This window comes from Ictalurus punctatus, chromosome 7, assembly GCF_001660625.3.
Source record: "Ictalurus punctatus breed USDA103 chromosome 7, Coco_2.0, whole genome shotgun sequence".
NCBI classification, from domain to species: Eukaryota; Metazoa; Chordata; class Actinopteri; order Siluriformes; family Ictaluridae; genus Ictalurus; species Ictalurus punctatus.
The window spans coordinates 17,206,182-17,224,638 of NC_030422.2; the positions used below are offsets into that span (position 1 = coordinate 17,206,182).

At 38.4% G+C, this 18,457-nt stretch overlaps 1 protein-coding gene across 4 annotated transcripts; it reads right to left on the reverse strand.

The window, feature by feature from the left end:
* Positions 1-1,014: 1,014 nt before the first annotated feature.
* On the reverse strand, positions 1,015-18,386 carry mtmr1a (myotubularin related protein 1a). Of its 4 annotated transcripts, none has more exons than XM_017471726.3 (17): positions 18,063-18,386; positions 15,465-15,570; positions 15,164-15,187; positions 10,395-10,418; positions 7,196-7,271; positions 7,000-7,094; positions 6,787-6,894; positions 6,267-6,368; positions 6,073-6,156; positions 5,573-5,722; positions 5,171-5,359; positions 4,781-4,966; positions 4,305-4,511; positions 4,122-4,214; positions 2,909-3,022; positions 2,551-2,727; positions 1,015-1,780 (listed from the first exon to the last, which is right to left on the reverse strand). In XM_017471726.3, exons 1-17 carry the CDS (start codon positions 18,179-18,181, stop codon positions 1,613-1,615), a joined length of 2,022 nt encoding a protein of 673 aa, XP_017327215.1. In that variant the 5' UTR covers positions 18,182-18,386; the 3' UTR covers positions 1,015-1,612. The 4 variants fall into 4 exon arrangements, with proteins under 4 accessions (XP_017327215.1, XP_017327212.1, XP_017327217.1 ...); XM_017471723.3 differs by having other exon boundaries at positions 7,196-7,274; positions 18,063-18,385; XM_017471728.3 differs by lacking the exon at positions 15,164-15,187.
* Positions 18,387-18,457: the final 71 nt, after the last annotated feature.

The following is an 18,457-nucleotide window of genomic DNA, read 5'->3' on the forward strand; positions in this document are numbered from 1 at the left end:
TCACATGCACAAATTCATGCTTTCAAAAAAAGGAAAATAAAGCTTTTTCAGTGTTCATTAAATCAGATATTCCATTGATCTTACACAGGGTGGCCCTGGAGTCTATCTCAGGCGGGGGGCACGGTGGACGAGGTGTGAGCCCATCACACACCTGTTTACACACTATGGACAATTTACAACGCATGTCCTTGGACTGGGGGAGGAAACCAGAGTATAACCTGGAGGTGTGAAGCTAACAAGCTAACTACAAAGCCACTGCGCCCCCTCAGATACTCCAAAAACGATGTATTTTTATTACAGCCTCTCTTTAAACTTGATTTTGCCCATTTTCTAAAATATAAAAGCGTGAATACAAAAACGTTTATAGGATTATAAAGGATTATCGACTGGTTTAACCACAGTTAATATTTTTGCAGTCTTCTTTGAGGGTTACACATTTGGCTCCCTGAAACAATATGAAACTCCCCATGCTCTTCAGCAAAAAAAACAACAAATAAGCCAAAATAAAAACACCTTTATCCAGCACAACACGTGAAGAAACAAGTAACTTCCGGGTCATAGCCAATCGAAAAAATAAATAAAATGTTCAAATGAAACCTGGACATTTGACCCATTTTCTAATTGCTTATTTTTAACTTGAGCGTGAGATTGAAAGAACGGAAACGGCTTCTTATTCGTTTTTTTTTTTTTTTGCCTTTTTCATTTTGGATTTGTAAATTAATAATAAAATAACAAGCCATTTTCCATTTTCGGTTAATTGGTTCTTAATTGAATGTGAAAAGAACGAACGATATGATACACGGATTCTACTGTTTCGATGGTGACGAAATTTCGTTTCCAAAATTCAATGGCTTTTCACATTCAGATCTTTATGTCTCTGTTTTGCTTCCCTATCGGTGACGATTACCAGTTCTTTTCATTACCAGTTCGATTTATTCAAACGATACCGGTGAACAGTCCATGAAGCAGGAAAGGCCGTACAACTCAACATTTTAACACCTTCATACAAAAACATGACAAATTGACTATTTATTCAGTGCTTCCATATATTAGCAAGGTGAAAGGCAGGTCTATGAGAAATGAATAATACTGACATAACTATCAAGCTTCAGTGTGATGACAGAGTGGAGATAAAATAGAAAGTAACTAATACAATACAAAAATAGAAGAATGATTCAAAAACCTTCAAGTAGCTAAAAACTGTATTGAAATATTAAAACATGAAAGGGAGTTGGCACAGAGGAGCAAATGAGGCCACAGGGAAAGATGAACATGACATGTAAGTACAAATATATTAATACTTCTTTTTTTTTCATATTTACAGGTCAAATACTAGATAGTAAATACTATGAATTCATGCTGCAGACATGATGACTATCATTCCAAGAGACATTTTTCGGTTTATAAAAAAAAAAAAAAAAAAAAAAAAAAAGGTTTTATAAAATGCGACACTAGGTTACTTCTCTATAGTTAAAAATAAAAATGCAAACAGGAATGTGTGTGTGTGTTTGTGCCCGCTTCATACTCATCCACTCCCTAATTGTGCCTGAGAGTATATTCATTGAGTAAAGGCAGTATGTGCTCTTAAATGTGTGTGTGTGTGTGTGTGTGTTTAGACGGCAGTGTGAAGTGGTGTACCACTACGTGAGGAGGGAGAAGTATGCTCTGAGGATGAGGAGATGGAGCGGGATGACGTGGCCTCTCTCTGGAGCTCCTCCACTTTCTTCTGCAGCTCAGCACGCAAAAATAATAACTCTTTCAAATTCTGATGGACCGGCACCTACATAAGAATCAACAAAGCACACAAACATCAGTTTTGTTTTGGGACACTGATTTTCTAAATCATTACATTCGCTTTCTATTTATCTATGTATCATTATTAAAAGATCAATCATCAAGCCGGTGTAACCTTAATCTTTATCCCTAGCTACTCCTGAAGTGTTTTGGAAATCGTTTCAGCCACGTCATGTTCACTCACCGTCCACTTTATTAGGAACACCTGTACGTTCATGTAGTTTTCTAACCAGCCAATCATGAAATATACAGGAGTATAGACGAATCACTCGATTTCAACTCATTAAAAAAATAAAAATAAATCTCACATTGTTGGATTTTAGTTTGTAATGCAGTGAGCACAACCAAGGAGTGCATTTTAAAAAGAAAACTACAGTGCTGTTGAAGACTGAAACCTGTACATACAAACTAGAACTGAAAATGTAACCACTGAAGAGTCAACAGTGTCAGAGATCCTCGTGTGTCCAGTTCCGCTGTGTACGGCACTTTTTATGGTTACCGACCCTTTATTCCAGCTTTTTTGTTTTTTTTTTAGCTTTGTGCTGATACAAATGTTGTTGTTTTTTTTTTTTTTAAAAAAACAAACAAACTTGATGTTAAAACACAAACATTTAGAAATAAAAAGTGGCATTCGTCACTTGGTCGAAGTGACACTGTTTAGTTGTCCAAGTAACTAGGTATTTTGGTATATATTGGAACCACTATTTTTGAGCATTTCCTCATAATTTCATAGAGTGTGTTTTGCAGTATAATCACCTGTGGTCTCATGCGTGGGTTCCAGCGCACATAATAACCCACCCAGAGCTCCAGATGTCTGAGACTGGCCAGTGGATACAGCACCTGGTTTTTATAGTCCACATAGAACGGGTTAGTGAAGTCTTCTGGCTGACTGTTAATGTAGGACCACAGTGACATCGTTTTACCCTGTACTTCCTAAAAACAAAAATTGTGGGGGGGGTTTGGAGCACGAGAGAGAGCAAGAGAGAGAGGGAGGGAGGAGACAGAGCGAGAGAGAGAGAGAGGTCATAATACACTTAGACAAATTAATTTCAATTCAGGAAAATAAAACAGGCAGGAAAGCCTCCCGCCATTAGTGATGAAATGTGGAGCGTACCTTTTCCATTCTCTCCTGCTCACTGCTGTAGAGGAATGTACCAAACAGGCAGCTGTAGAGGTGATCCAGGATGGTGATGAGCAAAAGCTCGTTGAACTCAAAAGCAGAAGGAAACTGAAAAAAAGAACACAGACACTGGGTTTAACAGTGTATAGTAAGATGCTTAAATGTGGAGCTGCATAATAACGCCTGAACAGATAATCAGTCTTTTGTTCAGTATGCAAATTATATTTATTTCTTACAATTAGAGTCCTCTTCAAAAGTATTGGAACAGCAAGGCCAATTCTATTGTTTTTGCTATACACTGAAGACATTTGGGTTTGAGATCAAAAGACGAATATGAGACGATAGATCAGAATTTCAGCTTTCGTTTCCTCATATTTACATCGAGACGTGTTAAACAGCTTAAAACATGGCAGCTTTTTTTTGAAGCCACCCTATTGATTAACTGTTCAAAAATACTGGAACGTGTGACTGATGGGGTTTTCTTGCTGCCCAGGTGTACCGTGTTAAAATGACTGTTTAAGGAATGAATAGCTCTGAATGTCTGCTCTTGGTTTGAGCCCTGGGTTTCGCCTGTGGAGACTGCATTTGTTGTTAAAAAGAACCGACATGAAGACCAAAGAGCTCTCTTTGGGAGAAAAGCAAGCCATTTTGAAGCTGAGAAAAGAGGAAAAACCTGTCTGAGCCATTGCACAAACAATGCGCATAGCCAATACAACAATTTGGAATGTCCTGGAAAAGAGAGTTCGTTCTCATCATCTCTTAATTTATAACATTAAAATAAAACAATAGTTCCCTCACAAACCTCTCTTTTTTTCCCCCCTCACTCTTGAAATTAATAAGACTTGAAATGTTACTGAGAAACTGGGAAGTGCACTGTCCTCTCTCCCGTGACACTGGAGACTACTTCCATAAAACGATAACTTAATGAATCTTAACTAGATCACAATGATTATACGTTTTTTTTCTTTAAGTAACAACATGTTTATAATATGTTTACGATTAAGCTTAGAATATGCATTGTGTACGCCACACTAGACCCTGTGAATGAGCTGTTACTATAGAAACGAGAATGAGCACATGAGTATAAAGCTGTAATTTCCCTTGCAGCTGGAATCAGAATCATGCTGTTACAGAAATTTCACCAACGCCTTCTGACCAATCAGATTGGAGAATTCAAGTGTTGTGGTGTAAAGCATCAATAGCTGACCTGTCTCATCATCTGCCACACACAGTCGATAAACTGCACAAAGAGAGGGGATCGTTCCGAGTTGGCGTGATTCTCATCTCCATGGCCGACACGCTGAGAAACACAGAGAGAGAGAAAGATGGGGTTAAATATACATGCGTTCACACGTCCACACACAACCACGCCCTCACTGCTCATACGCACCGAAGCGAACTTGTGTCCGAAGCTGATCCACTCCTTCTCGATCAGCACCTGGAAGCCCCTGAGTGTGCGGTAGTGCGAGTCCAGCATCAGCATGGCCAGAGAGGTGAGCTGAGCCGTACGGTCCCAGCCGTCACTGCAGTGCACCACCACCGAGCTCTTACTGCATTCAACCTTATCTGCTATACGCACTGCACCTGCTAATAACAGCTATACGCGTGCACACACACACACACACACACACAAAGTCAGTTCAAACAACCATCACTTCACTGACTGAGTAAAACACAACACACAAGGCTTCACAAACAAGGTATCACAAATAGTTGTCTAGAACAACAGGTAGATAATGAATTAAGTAAGTACTTTTGATATTTTTTGATACTTTTTATATTTACATTGTGTGTGTAAATATATATATGTATATATATGTATATATGTGTGTGTGTGTGTGTGTGTGTGTGTGTGTGTGTGTTTACCCTGATATACTCCAGCCAGTGCGTGGCATCTATGGCAGAGTGCCAGTGAAGTTCGTCTATGGTGGGGTAGACCACATCCTTCAGCTTGCGCAGAGACTCCCGCATCACATGGATGTTGGGAATCTCCAAGAAATTCAGTTCCGCATTGGGATAGAAGCTTTCGCTCTCATAGCCACCATCTTTAGCCTGGAGGGGAAAAGAGAATAAACTCGAAAAAAACTCACCACTACAGCACGTCACATTATTATACATAAATCCCTATAAAATCTCTATATATAATATCTTTATACCTATGCTCACAAATATATGCATTGAATTTTACACAATAGCTATCTCTACCTGAAATCCTAAACTGAACTCATGTCTGAAGACATCTCTCTCTCAGTTTACCTTATTAGTGTCAGCGACACTGCTCTGCCTTGCGTCGAATATGGTCAGCTTGTGTGACTGTGCGTTGGCGTCCATTATAGTCTGCAGGTAGCGCTCGTCCTCTTTGCAGCGGCGGTCCGAGGGGCCCACCAACGGCTGACTGCAGCGCACAATCGTGGCCTGACTCTCAGGATGGATCCAAGAGAGGACCTGAAAGATAGCAGGCAACAAAATGTTGTACATCAGAAATTAGAAGTGACATGGACAGCTAGATACTACAAAGGGATAATGGTATACACTAGGACAGGCAGTCTGGTAGGGTTAAACTATGCCATTAATGCGTCTACCAGCATTAACACGACTAACAAAAAGCCTGCATTATTAGTAACTCACTCATTAAAGACCACACACACACACACTGACCGGTATGCGATGCTTGGCCCTAAAAGCCGCTACTCTTTTAAGCTCGTCGTCTTTGATACTAGTTGGGATGACCAGGAGAGCAGGATACGTGTCACACACTTCATAGTTACTGTTTATCTTACTTATAGTCCAACTTTCATTGGGCAGACCCTGCACAAGAGACAAAAACAATACAAAAACAATAAACACTGTGAGTCAAATGGTTTTAAAGACAGTTTTTTTGTTTTATCACAGGCAAATAAATAAGGAAAAAAAAAAAACCAAAAAACAAATGCTCCATCAAATACCTTAATCGTTATTTTTATTGAGTTAGTCATTGTCCACTCTCAGATCCGAGTGGGATTTGAAATGAGTTCTTTATTAAAGTGCGTTCCACCAAAATACATGGATTTATATATATATATATATATATATATATATATATATATATATATATATATATATATATATATATATATATATATATAGATAGATAGATAGATAGATAGTATATGTCTCACCATTCTCTTATACTCTGATACTGGGTCATAAACCTTCCATCCATCTACTGGATACTTTTCCTTGTATTGGAAAGCAAACAGGGGCTGGGGGTGAGGGGGTTGGGGGTGGGGGGTGAAATCAATTATTTACAACTCCTCAACTTGTCTTGTAACAAAGGACCCAAAACTGGCAACATATTAAAGTGGACACTCACCAGATCGTTGGACAATGGGAAGGCACATTTGGTAAGCGTCTCCACAATTTCCAGTTTACTCTGTTCCTCCTTCTTATAGGCGAACCTCGGACTCCTCATGTCCTGACAGAGAAAAAGAGAAAGCCTGTGAGATCAAATCCCTAAAAGAGTGGCATAAGTACGTGCATGAATGCTTTTCAAAGTATTTTAGTTATGCTGTTGCTGTGGTTGAATCTCAAATGCCACTCCGAGAAGTGCCTTAGTTAATTTCTAAAACATTATGTTACACCCCAATGAGTGCGCATATGCAGTGAATTCAAAATCCTTAAGAGTTCAGTCTTGCTGGGAATTATCTTCTGAAGCAATTCTGAAAACTCAGTAACTATAAATGTTCTCTTTTGGTCTTTCTCAGCTGGTCAGAAGATCCAGTTCATCAGTATTTAATGAGATCACCATCAACTTACTCAAACTACATACACTTGCGTCTTTTGCAATAGAACATGCAGCAATTCACGCTGGACCTTATAGTGTAGTCTTTCACCTTACAGACGATCTCCATTCCCTGCGTGTTCTCCCCATGACTCTGAACACTGATGGTCTCCAACCGGCTTATCACCCCCAAATTCACATTGAGCACAAAGGGATGATCCTAAAAGCAGGATGCGATTAAAACCTGATTGAATCTGGAGCCACATATGATTTTTCTGGTTAGTTTGAATAGCACAAATGGCACTGCATTAAGACCATCGCTCACCCGCTCAAGACTGATGAAGTAAAGCTTGTAGTCGGTGATTGTGAGCGTGCCTGTCACGGCTCCAGTAAACGGACAGATATACATCACATCTTTAGCTACAGATAAAGAACAGACAGATTCCTGGGTGTTACAGAAGATGCAAGCTCATGAGAAACGTCATGCTGTGTAGTGTGAACGATTTCAGGAAAACACTCACCAGTTATTTTAATGCTCTCCCCAGGGACTAGTGGAACTTCGTCCATGGGAACTGGCCTCTGCATGTCTTTAAAAGCCTGCTGCAAAAATAATATATAATACCCTTTAGAATTAAGTCTAAAGTAACAACTCCCCTAAACACAAAAATACAACAAGAAATCTGAATATAAACAATCATTTAAACTGGCAAAAAAAACCCCCAAAACAACCTCACTATAATTTAAAGCCTGAGGGGATTTAAAATCTGCGATTGCTTTGTAATGTTGGTCTTATATCCGTATAATTTGCAATACAATGTAGAAGTATTTTTTTTTAAATATACATTTAGGCAGCTCTAATCTAAACGTGATGTTGCTTGTCCTACACCTTTCACAAATCAGCACATGTGTAGTTTAGGATTGACCAACCCCGATCCTTCCTGCTTGCACCAGTGTGTATTCACCCTCGTATCCAAAATAGTGCTAACAGTTGAACCATTCTGTACCCTTTAGAGGGCATCTTCTGGACACTAATGCTAATCAGTCCGTACAGGATTTATTTTTTTGTGATTGCTGCGCACAAAAACGCTCGATTTTGCTGCGGCTTTAAAAAAAAAAAAAAAAAAAAGTGCTTTTTTTGAGGAAAACTACTTGAATTGGCAAAATTGCAATTGCAGGGAATTGTTTTGCACGGCGTTTCACAGCGAAGTCTGTCGGTAAATGAGACCTTTTAGCCGTACTTGTTCAATGTACGTGAAGGCGGTTTTGGCTCAAACAGCATGCTGAAGGCCATTGTGTCAACAATAAAAACAGCCAGAGAAGGGAAGAGAAACCCGTTTTGAACAATGAGTAATGTTACTGTATAACATTAGTATGTATTATTTTTGTGTAGGTTTTTTCCCCCTTCACCTATTACCCATTTTATATGTGTGAATCAGTACCTAATACAATGTTTTCTTTCTATAGAGAGCTTTGGCTCTATAAAGCGGCTAATTAAAAAAACACAATCCAGTATTTAGGAGACCATGTTCCAGTTTTAGTGGTCTAACCGAGGTCTATCAAAACAATAATGTTACTCAAATTTTGGCTGAATGACACAAAAGACGTGTTAGATATCTCCTGAATATTTCCATGATTTTTGATTTGTGTCATTTGTCAAATATAAATAAATTCAACTCTTTAAAGAAAAGAAAAATCTAATTTCATTGTCACGTTCTTCCTGTAAATTCTATTATACAGTCATGTGAAAAATAAGTACACCCCATGGAAACTGTTGGCATTTTTGGACAAACAAGCATTTGATCCTCTTTGAAACAGTGCCTATTAATAAAGTTTATGGAGTGTATCAAATGACACATAAAATTGACATTCTGTAGTAATTTTCACAATTTAAATGAACAAAAAACAGATCAGTCACATGGAAAAAGTAAGTACACCCCTACATTTCACACACCTTCAAATCCATAAAATTAGAGTCAGGTGTTGGGTGCCAGTTATTAGAACCTGCTTAGGGAGTGCAGGTGGAACCTGTCTTATTTATACCCTCTCATATCTAGTGTCTGGTGTTCCCTTTGTTATTGATCTGTGTGGTGTCATCATGCCAAGATCTAGGGATGATCAAATGTTTGCTTTTCCAAATATGTTAAAAAAAAAAAAAAAAAAAAGCCAACATATTCCATGGGGTGTTTTCACATGACTGTATGTTTAACATAATTCTTAAGGTTGGTGTCATATAAACATTTTTTTTTTTTTAAATACTCAACACTGTTTCCTGGGACAATTTTTTAACACTATGCTAGTGCCCAAGTTTATTCTGTGTTTATTCCTTATTATCAAGTGTGTTGTTATTTCAGAGTGAAATATTCACAGAAAGGCTGAACAGAAATGCACTGAGATGCAGAACTACAACACTACATGAGGCATAGCAAGCGGGAGTGAGCTGTTATTAAAACATACAACAGTAATAATATCAGTCAGCGTGCAACAGAAATAGAAGAGGAAATATCCAGTAAGTGATTAGAGAAACTGCTGAGTGGAGGAAAAGCAGAGAAAAGGAGGGTGATTAGGGGTTAAAGAGAGACTTGCCAGAGCATGAGGAGGCAGCTCAGTGTCACTGTCACCCTCATAGCCATGTTCCTCTCTAGAGTCCTGAGACTGAACAGACAGCCAAGCAGGAAAGAGACAGAAGTGGAAGAAGAAAACAGAGCAAGAAAAAGAGCAGAGAATTGAAACAAAATAACATTGTGAGGAAGAGTCTTAATTGAGAGAACGTAAGGATGGAAGAATGCAGAAGCATAAACAGAGACACATTCAGGCCAAAAGTTCAAACCTCCATACAGAGACAGGATGTGTGATATGAGGAAGACAGCACACATACCACCCTCAGCACTCATGACACAAGAGTAATATCCCACAAATGCTCGATCGGATTGAGATCTGAGGAACACCTTGAACTCTGTCATGTAAAACCATTCCTGAACAATTGTTGCAATGTTGCAGAGGGCATTATCCCACTGAACGAGGCCACTGCCATCAGGGAATACCATTGCCATAAAGAGGAGGTACGTGGTCTACAACAGTGTTTAGGTAGGTGGTACTTGTCAAAGTAATGTCCACATGAATGCCACACGAAAGTCGCTCAGAGCCTTACCCTTTGCCCATTTTTCCTGCTTCCACTCACATCAACTTTTAAAACTGACTGTTCACCTGCTGCCTAATATTTCCCACCCCAGGTGCCATTGAAACAAGCTACTCAATCAGTGTTATTCACTTCACCTGTCAGTGGTTTTAATGTCATGGCTGTCACTGCTGTCGAGTGAGGAGGCCTGGGACACATTCAACGTTTCAGTTCATCACAAAGATGTGCAGTAGTACCATGGTTCAGTGCAAACCATGTCTTTACGGAGCTTGCATTGTGCACACGGAAATGGTCATGCTGGAACAGTTGTAGGCTTGACCCATTTATTACATTTACATTTATTCATTTAGCACCAAAGCGACTTACAAATGAGGACTCCTTAGTTTCAGTGAAAGGAAACTGTAATGCTATAGCAAACAAAGACATTCTAGAATGGCTCACATATGGGCGTGAAGGTCACATGTCTAGAAACTTTTAGCCAAACATTGTATGAAAAGTGGAGGTCCTTAAGAAACTAGTGAATCAGCTTGAATAGGGGTGGAAAGGGGTGATTAGACACAGCCAGCTCTCGAAGACAATCTTACCCTTAAATTAGGCCTCTTGGATACCTGTCGATCACAGACAAACATGGACACACACATATATAGATGAACATGAATAGAGGTGACAAAGATGGAATCAATTTCTTCCTCAGCACATAGTAGCAGAGGGGTAGAATGAGGTTTGAAGGTAAAATTGTACATAATAAATGATTCTTATGATATATATATATATATATATATATATATATATATATATATATATATATATATATATATATATATATATATATACACACACACACACACACATATACACACACACACAGACACACATACATACACATGAATAAATAAGGCTGTAAAAAATTGTCTTTATTGTCTTTAACCTTTTGTTAAATCTTTTGTTTAAAAAATTCACAAAAATACTCTGCTCTCATGGATATCAAACAATTGCAAACAACACAAAAAAAATCTTTGTTAAATATAGGTGTGCAACAATTATCGCCACCCTTTTAGTCAATACTTTGCGCACCAAGATAACAGCTCTGAGCTCAGACTATAATGCCTGATGAGGTTGGAGAATACATGGCAAGGGATCTGAGACCATTCTTCCATACAGAATCTCTCCAGATTATTGGCACCCCTATGAATTCATATGAAAAAAATATATTTGAAGTATATTCCCATTGATATTTTACATTTTAGTACACCTGGGTGACCAGGAACCAGAAATTGTTCAAACATGACTTTCTGCTTCACAGGGGTATAAATACGAGGTAACACACAGGCCAAATTCCCTTATTCATTCATAACAATGAGTAAGAACAAGGAATATAGCTGTGATGTGCAGCAAAAGGTTGTCGAGCTTCACAAAATGGGAATCAGAGCAATAATTAAGAAGTTCCAGTTAATTGGAAATGTTCTGAATCAACCTGGAATTAGATGAGCTGTGGCTCAGGTGGTAGAGCAGGTAAAAAGACACACAGAGAGGTAGCCATATGGAAAAGTACCTCATGCCCACAGTTAAATATGGTGGTGGCTCTTTAATGTTTTGAGGCTGTTTTTCTGCTAGAGGACCTGGACATTTTGTTAGGATACATGGCATCATGGACTCTATCAAATATCAACAGATATTAAATGAAAACCTGACTGCATCTGCCAGAAAGCTTAAAATGGGCCATGGTTGGATCTTCCAGCAGGAAAATGATCCAAAACATATATCAATATCAACATAAAAATGGTTTACTGACCACAAAATCAAGGTCCTGCCATGGCCATCCCAGTCCCCTGACTAGAAACCCATAGAAAACCTGTGTAGTGAACTGAAGAGGAGAGTCCACCAGTGTGGACCTCGAAATTTGAAGGATCTGAGGAATGGTCTCAGATCCCTTGCCATGTATTCTCCAACCTCATCAGGCATTATAGTCTGACTCAGAGCTGTTATCTTGGCGCATAAAGTATTGACTAAAATGGTGGCAATAATTGTGGCACACCTATATTTAACAAAGATTTTTTTTAATAAACCTCTGTTGTTTTTGCAATTGTTTGATATCTCTGAGAGCAGAGTATTTTTTTGTTTTCGAGCCCCTTGGTATACTCAAATGTACTGTATGGGCAATATAAGAGGGCATTTCTTCTCGGCTTGTGCATCTCCTTAAACGTGTCACGATTAAACACTGATGAATAATTTTCTGAGGTAGAAAACTAATTGTACATTATAAATGATTCTCATGATATATATATATATATATATATATATATATATATATATATATATATATATATATATATATATATATATATATATATATACATACACACACACACACATACACACACACATTATATATATATAAATATATAAAGATGTCATTATAAAGCAGTAATTTGGAACTAGTCTGGCCAGAACAATACAGTCAGGAATGTGGATCAGTGACAATGAGGTTCACACACCCAAGGATTAAATCTGTTCATTTGAATTTAGGTCATATCAGTATTTTTCCATGGCATGTCTGATAGGATTTTTATACTAATTTCAAGATGAACAAAGTGGTGATTTCAACAAAAGTATATGGATTCAGGAATTAGAAATTCCAACTCATATTTCTTTATACATTGCATAATAAATTTGATCAATTTAAATTTAACTTGATTTAATATTCTCTTGGTAAAGGAACCTCAGAGTGGTAACTGTAAAGGCTTGCATGTTTACAATAAACTGCTTGGCTAGCAGAGCACATTTTTCAGCACATATGAATAAAAGCCTCTCACACTGTTGTGTCACTTTCTAGTTAAAAGTTGTGTGTTATAAAGCCAGGGTAAGTATACCAGTAACCAAACGCTGAGAGGACTTTCAAATGATATTGGAGTCAGATATTTACGTAATATGCACCTATTTCTGCCATTGCTTTTAAGACTGCAGGAGGATTAGGTCTCACACAGAGATGATGTCACGTCTACACAGAGAATCCTTTCAGCCTTATAAATCTAATAAAGGCTTCATAATAATACAGATAGAACACTGAGTGACTAAAGGATTTCACCTGGCTAATCTGTTAATGAGACTGAAATTTAGTGTTTTGTCTGAAATTTATCTGCTTGTGCAGATTTTTTGGACAGTTACCTAAACATGTTAATGCTTACAGTAACACTAATGTTTTAGCTGCAGGATAAAAGACTTTTTTTTAATTCAACTCAATGCTACAATAATTAGTGCTACAACACTTCAACAGTAGTGCTGCCTGATAACCTACAGCTCTCATTTTTATGATGATACTACAGTCATGTGAAAAAATAAGTACACCCATGGAAATGATTGCCTCTTTTTTAGGACATATTTGGACAAGTAAACATTTGATCCTCTTTGAAATAGTTCCTTTTCATGAAGTTGAGGTACTTGAACAAAAGCACAAAGAAAATGAGCTTTTTCAATAATCTTTTCAACAGAAATGTCAATAGTTGTTATATTCGTCTGTGGAAAAAGTAAGTACAGCCTTGGCCTCAGAAGCTAGTACTGCCTCCCATAGCAGAAATAAGTTAATGTAGGCGTTTTGCATAATTGTCGACCAGGCTTGCTGGAATTTCTGACCACTCTTCCATGCAACATTCTTTTAGTTGCAAGATGTTTGAGGGTTTTCTTGCATGTTCTGCACGTTTCAAATCCTCCCACAACATTTCAATGGGATTAAAATCTGGACTTTGACTAGGCCATTCCATAACCCTCTATTTCTTCTGTCTGAGCCGTTCCTTGGTGGATTTGCTAGTGTGCTTATGATCATTATCCTGTTGAATGGTCCATTTTCAGCTCAACTTCAACTTTCAGACAAATGGCCTCACATTATCTTCAAGCACCCTTTGATATGATGCAGTTGAATCAATGAATGCAAGTTGTCCAGTCCATGAGGCAGCAAAGCAACCCCAATATATAACATTTCCACCACCGTGCTTCACAGTTGGTATGAGGTGCTTCTCCTGAAAAGCTGTCTTGATCAGCACCAAACATGTCTGCTGTTACTGTGGCCAAACAACTGTATCTTTGATTTATCTGTCCAGAGTACATTATTCCAAAAGGCCTGGTCTTTGCCTATATGTTCACTGGAAAACTGTAGTCTTGCAAAAGCTTTTTCCTGGCACACCTCAAGTACACCTGACCCATGCAGGTCAAATTCATGCAATCTCTTTCTGATAGTAGAAGCGTGCACTTTGACACCAACAGTTGCAAGACGTACTAGCAGATCCTGTGTTGAAATGTTGGGGTTCTTGGAGACTTCTGCATCAGACAGTCTGCTCTTGGGCTGAATTTGCTAGGATGAGCAGTCCTGGACAAATTGGCAGTCGTTTGAAATCTGCGCTATTAGTAGATTATTATTATGTATTTCAAATAAATGTAATAATTAAAATAATTCATAATAATTTTATTTTTACATCTTTTTAAATCCCTTTCCAGGCTCATAGGCATCTACAACCTTTTTTCTGAAGGCCTTACAGATCTCTTTAGATCTTGGCATGATGACACCGCACACCTCAATAGCAAAGGGAACACCAGATGCTAGATATGAGAGGTGTATAAATAAGACAGGTTCCACCTGCACTTCCTAAACAGGTTCTAATCAATGGCACCCAATACTGAACACCTGACTCTAATTTTATGGATTTGAAGGTGATAAATGTAGGGGTGTGCTTACTTTTTCCATGTGACTGATCTGTTTTTTTGTTCATTTAAATTGTGAAAATTACTACAAAATGTCAATTTTATGTGTTATTTGATAGTGCATCAACTCTATTAATACGCACTGTTTCAAAGAGGATCAAATGTTTGTTTGTCCAAATATGTCAAAAAAGCCAACAATTTCCATGGAGTGTACTTATTTTTTCACATGACTGTATTTGCTTTCATACAAATTATATTCTTCAGCCAAACAATGTCTTTGGAGAGTTTTAGGTCTGCAATTTGTACAATTAGTTTTGTAGCTCCAGTGCACCAAACAGATTGATTGTTACAAAGTGAAAATTGTGCAAAGATTAAAAAAAAAAAATTTGGCCAAACTATTCTTTTAAAGGAGCAGACAAAGCACCTGCACTCATATCTGTTATAAGCAATAACAAGAATCATATCCGATCATAGCACAAAATTACCAAGAACAAAGATAATTTAAAAGCACTGTTGGACAAAAACAAGCAAAGCAAACAGTCAAATATGAGTGATTCCCATCAGCAAATTACACAATTATTCACTATTGTATTATGCGCTCTATTAGTAGTTTACAGAAGCACACAGACAGCAGCACACATATAAGCACTTTAGGTCTTACCCTATTCTCTAGCTTCCACCCAATCTGTTGGACAAACAATGCATGCACCACAATGACATATACAGTAAAGAAAAATGGATTTTATATCTCTGTACTACACTCACTGAAAACCAGACTAGTTAGTAAGCAAGTAAGTAGGTTTTTTTTTTGTCATTCCAGTTAACTTCATGATAAGATGAATTCACAATGATATGTAAAATGTGTTTGTTAAAATGATGTGGGCATACAATGAAGTTAAGTGAAGCTTACTAATCATGTAACACATCTTAAGTTTGAATAATGACATGAATGATTTGTTTACCTTGCAGTCACGGCTCACAACCTCAGGAATACAGGAGCCTGAGATCTGGCTGGAGATTGTGGCAGCGATCAACTGTTTACACCATTCAACATGAGAGCCTGTAGGGCTGAGAAATTTACACACAGAGTAAATTCACCTGATCACTGAGACCTTATACTACCTTACTGAAATATATCAAAATATTATGCCATGCACATGGTGACATATAGTTATATCCCTATCAAGGAGACACACACTCACTGAGCACTTTATTAGGAACACTATACTAATACTGTGTAGGGCTGCCCTTTGCTCTAAAAACAGCCTGAATATTTTATGACATGGATTCCACAGGATGTTGGAAACATTCCTGTGACATTCTGGTCCATGTTGACATGATCACATCACGATCCTGCACAGATTCCTGCAGATTTTTCAGGTGCACTTTCAAGCTGTGAATCCCCCGTCCCACCATATCCAACATGTTCTACTGGATTCAGATCTGGTGACTGGGAAGGCCACTGAAGAACATTGAACACATTGTCATGATCATGAAATCAGTTTGAGACGACTTTTGCTTTGAGACACGGTGCATTATCATGCTGGATAGTAGCCATTAGAAGATGGGTCAATTGTGGCCATGATGGCCATGAATAATGATAATGAGTCTTAATTGGGCACATATATATATATCTTCGCATACCTGTGCAGAGGGTCAGAGCGCATGAGACAGCGCCCCTGGAGCAAAGAGAGTAAAGGGCCTTGCTCAAGGGCCCAACAGTGGCAGAACTGGGGCTTGAACCCCCAAATTTCCGATCAGTAACCCAGAGCCTTAACCACCAAGCCACACTGCAGTACTACCAGAAGATTGGCTTATTAGATAACTGTATGAAGGAGTAGGTGTTCCTAATAAAGTGCTTTATTAAAAGTGCAACTTTATTGATCCCTTAGGGAAATTGTTTTGTTGTAGCAGTACAATAAACAACAGAAATTACCAAGAGAACAGAGAACCCATACTTAGTAAACTAAATAAGCAAGAATAAAATAAGTTGCTATGTATTGAAAAAAGGACAACACAAGACTCAACACAAAGGAAGTAGTGCATGTGAGGAGCATGTCAATGCAGCACTGAGATAGCAGAGATGAGAGATGCAGTTATGTGGCTATTCATAATTCATATGTAATTCAGATTAGCTGGAGTAAACCTGTTTGAACATACAAAGATACACCACCAACAACATTAACACAACAACAAGAAGCTACTATTTCCTTCATTTGGATGTTTCCAAATCCTGGGTGAAATGAGTCAGTGACCAAACTGGCTAGAAATTCAAAATGGCTAAAGTAAAATTACCTGAATCTACATAGACAAAATACCACCTCCATAACACCACCACCACCACCACCAACAAGCTGGTACTGAGGTAATTTGGATGGATCAATTTTCTTGCCCTGCTGAATAAAACCCTAATAGAAACCGTCACAGAATTTGCAATGGTTTTAATGGTTATAATGAGAATTGTATTGGTTTTAAAGGAAACTGTAATGGTCCCTGTGGGTCTCTACTGTTGCTTTCTATTGGTGGCATTTTATGTCCAGTGGATACTGTTAAGGACCTACTTCCTTAATACGTCCTACTACATAATGGAAACCTATTGGTAATGGTTTTAATTGTTAACAGCTGACAGTTTAAAATGGTATATGTAGATTACATTAGAATTTCTGTGATGGTTTTTATTGGGGGGTTTTTCAGTAGGGTGGTGAAACCTGCAAGTAACCAAATACCAATTCGATATGGCTAGAGTATAGCTACTTGAACCTACAAAGACAAAACAACCATTGCCACAACTAATATTAATACTACAACTAAAAAAAACTAATATTAATACTATAACTAATATTAATAATGTAACTACTACAACTACTACAACTACTACTGCTAATATTAATGCTATAACTACAACAACAACAACAACAACAACAACTAATATTAATGCTACAACTACTACTATTACTTCTACTACTACTACTAATACTAGTCTACCACACCTAATAGCAATAATAACAGATGATACATGACTGGCCCAGTCCCCGGATAAGGCTGCTCTCATGTTGGTAATGAGTGTGTTGAATTATGTGTGTATTATGGTTGTATTATGTGTGTATTACGTGTGAAGTGAGCTAGTTTCATTGCGCTGTGTAGCTGAATGAGACTGAAGCACAGCTCTTTCTCATCATGTCTCGGTTATAAAGGCCTACGTGTATGGAGATCAGTTCACAAATCGATGAGTCCTCATTAGCAGAGCTTTGAGCTACATACAAGGCGATCACAACATTTCAGGACGGTTGATGTGCTGAACGTTCAAATAAAAACCGTGAGACAGAAAGCCGGGATAGATAGATAGATAGATGGATGGATGGACGGATAGATGTACAGATAGATGGATGAGCCCTTTCCGATGGTAGAATCGCTCTGCAGTGTCGACTGTGCACCGGGTATCTAACCGAGCTATAGACGAGCCAGATATATTGTTTTTATTGTTGTGTGTGTGTGTGTGTGTGTGTGTGTGTGTGTGTGTGTGTGTGTGTGTGTGTGTACAATGAGGAAGCCATATTCACCTGTCTGCCGAGTCGCTGCTGTCTCGTCGAGCCGCGATGTTTACTCCCAGAGTCCGCGGCTTTCTCGGTACTGTAGGTATCGCGGGATTCTCGGAGCCAGAACACGCCTGTTTCTCCATGTTTTCCGCTTCCTGTCTCCTGAATATTTGTCGCTATCGCTTTATCTCTCTGTGCAGAAAGCGAGGTTGGGAGTCAGTGTGTGTATGTGCTCTTCTTCCCCTCCCTTATGAAGGAAACGCCGTCATCGCTTCCTGTAGTGCTATTGCTATTATGCTGCTGAGAAATAGCGCTTCTGTTTACTTATGGCGAGGAAATCACACCCCCCCCTCTCTCTCTCTCTCTCTCTCACACACACACACACACACACACCCCTGTCTCTTCTTCCTGCTTCCATG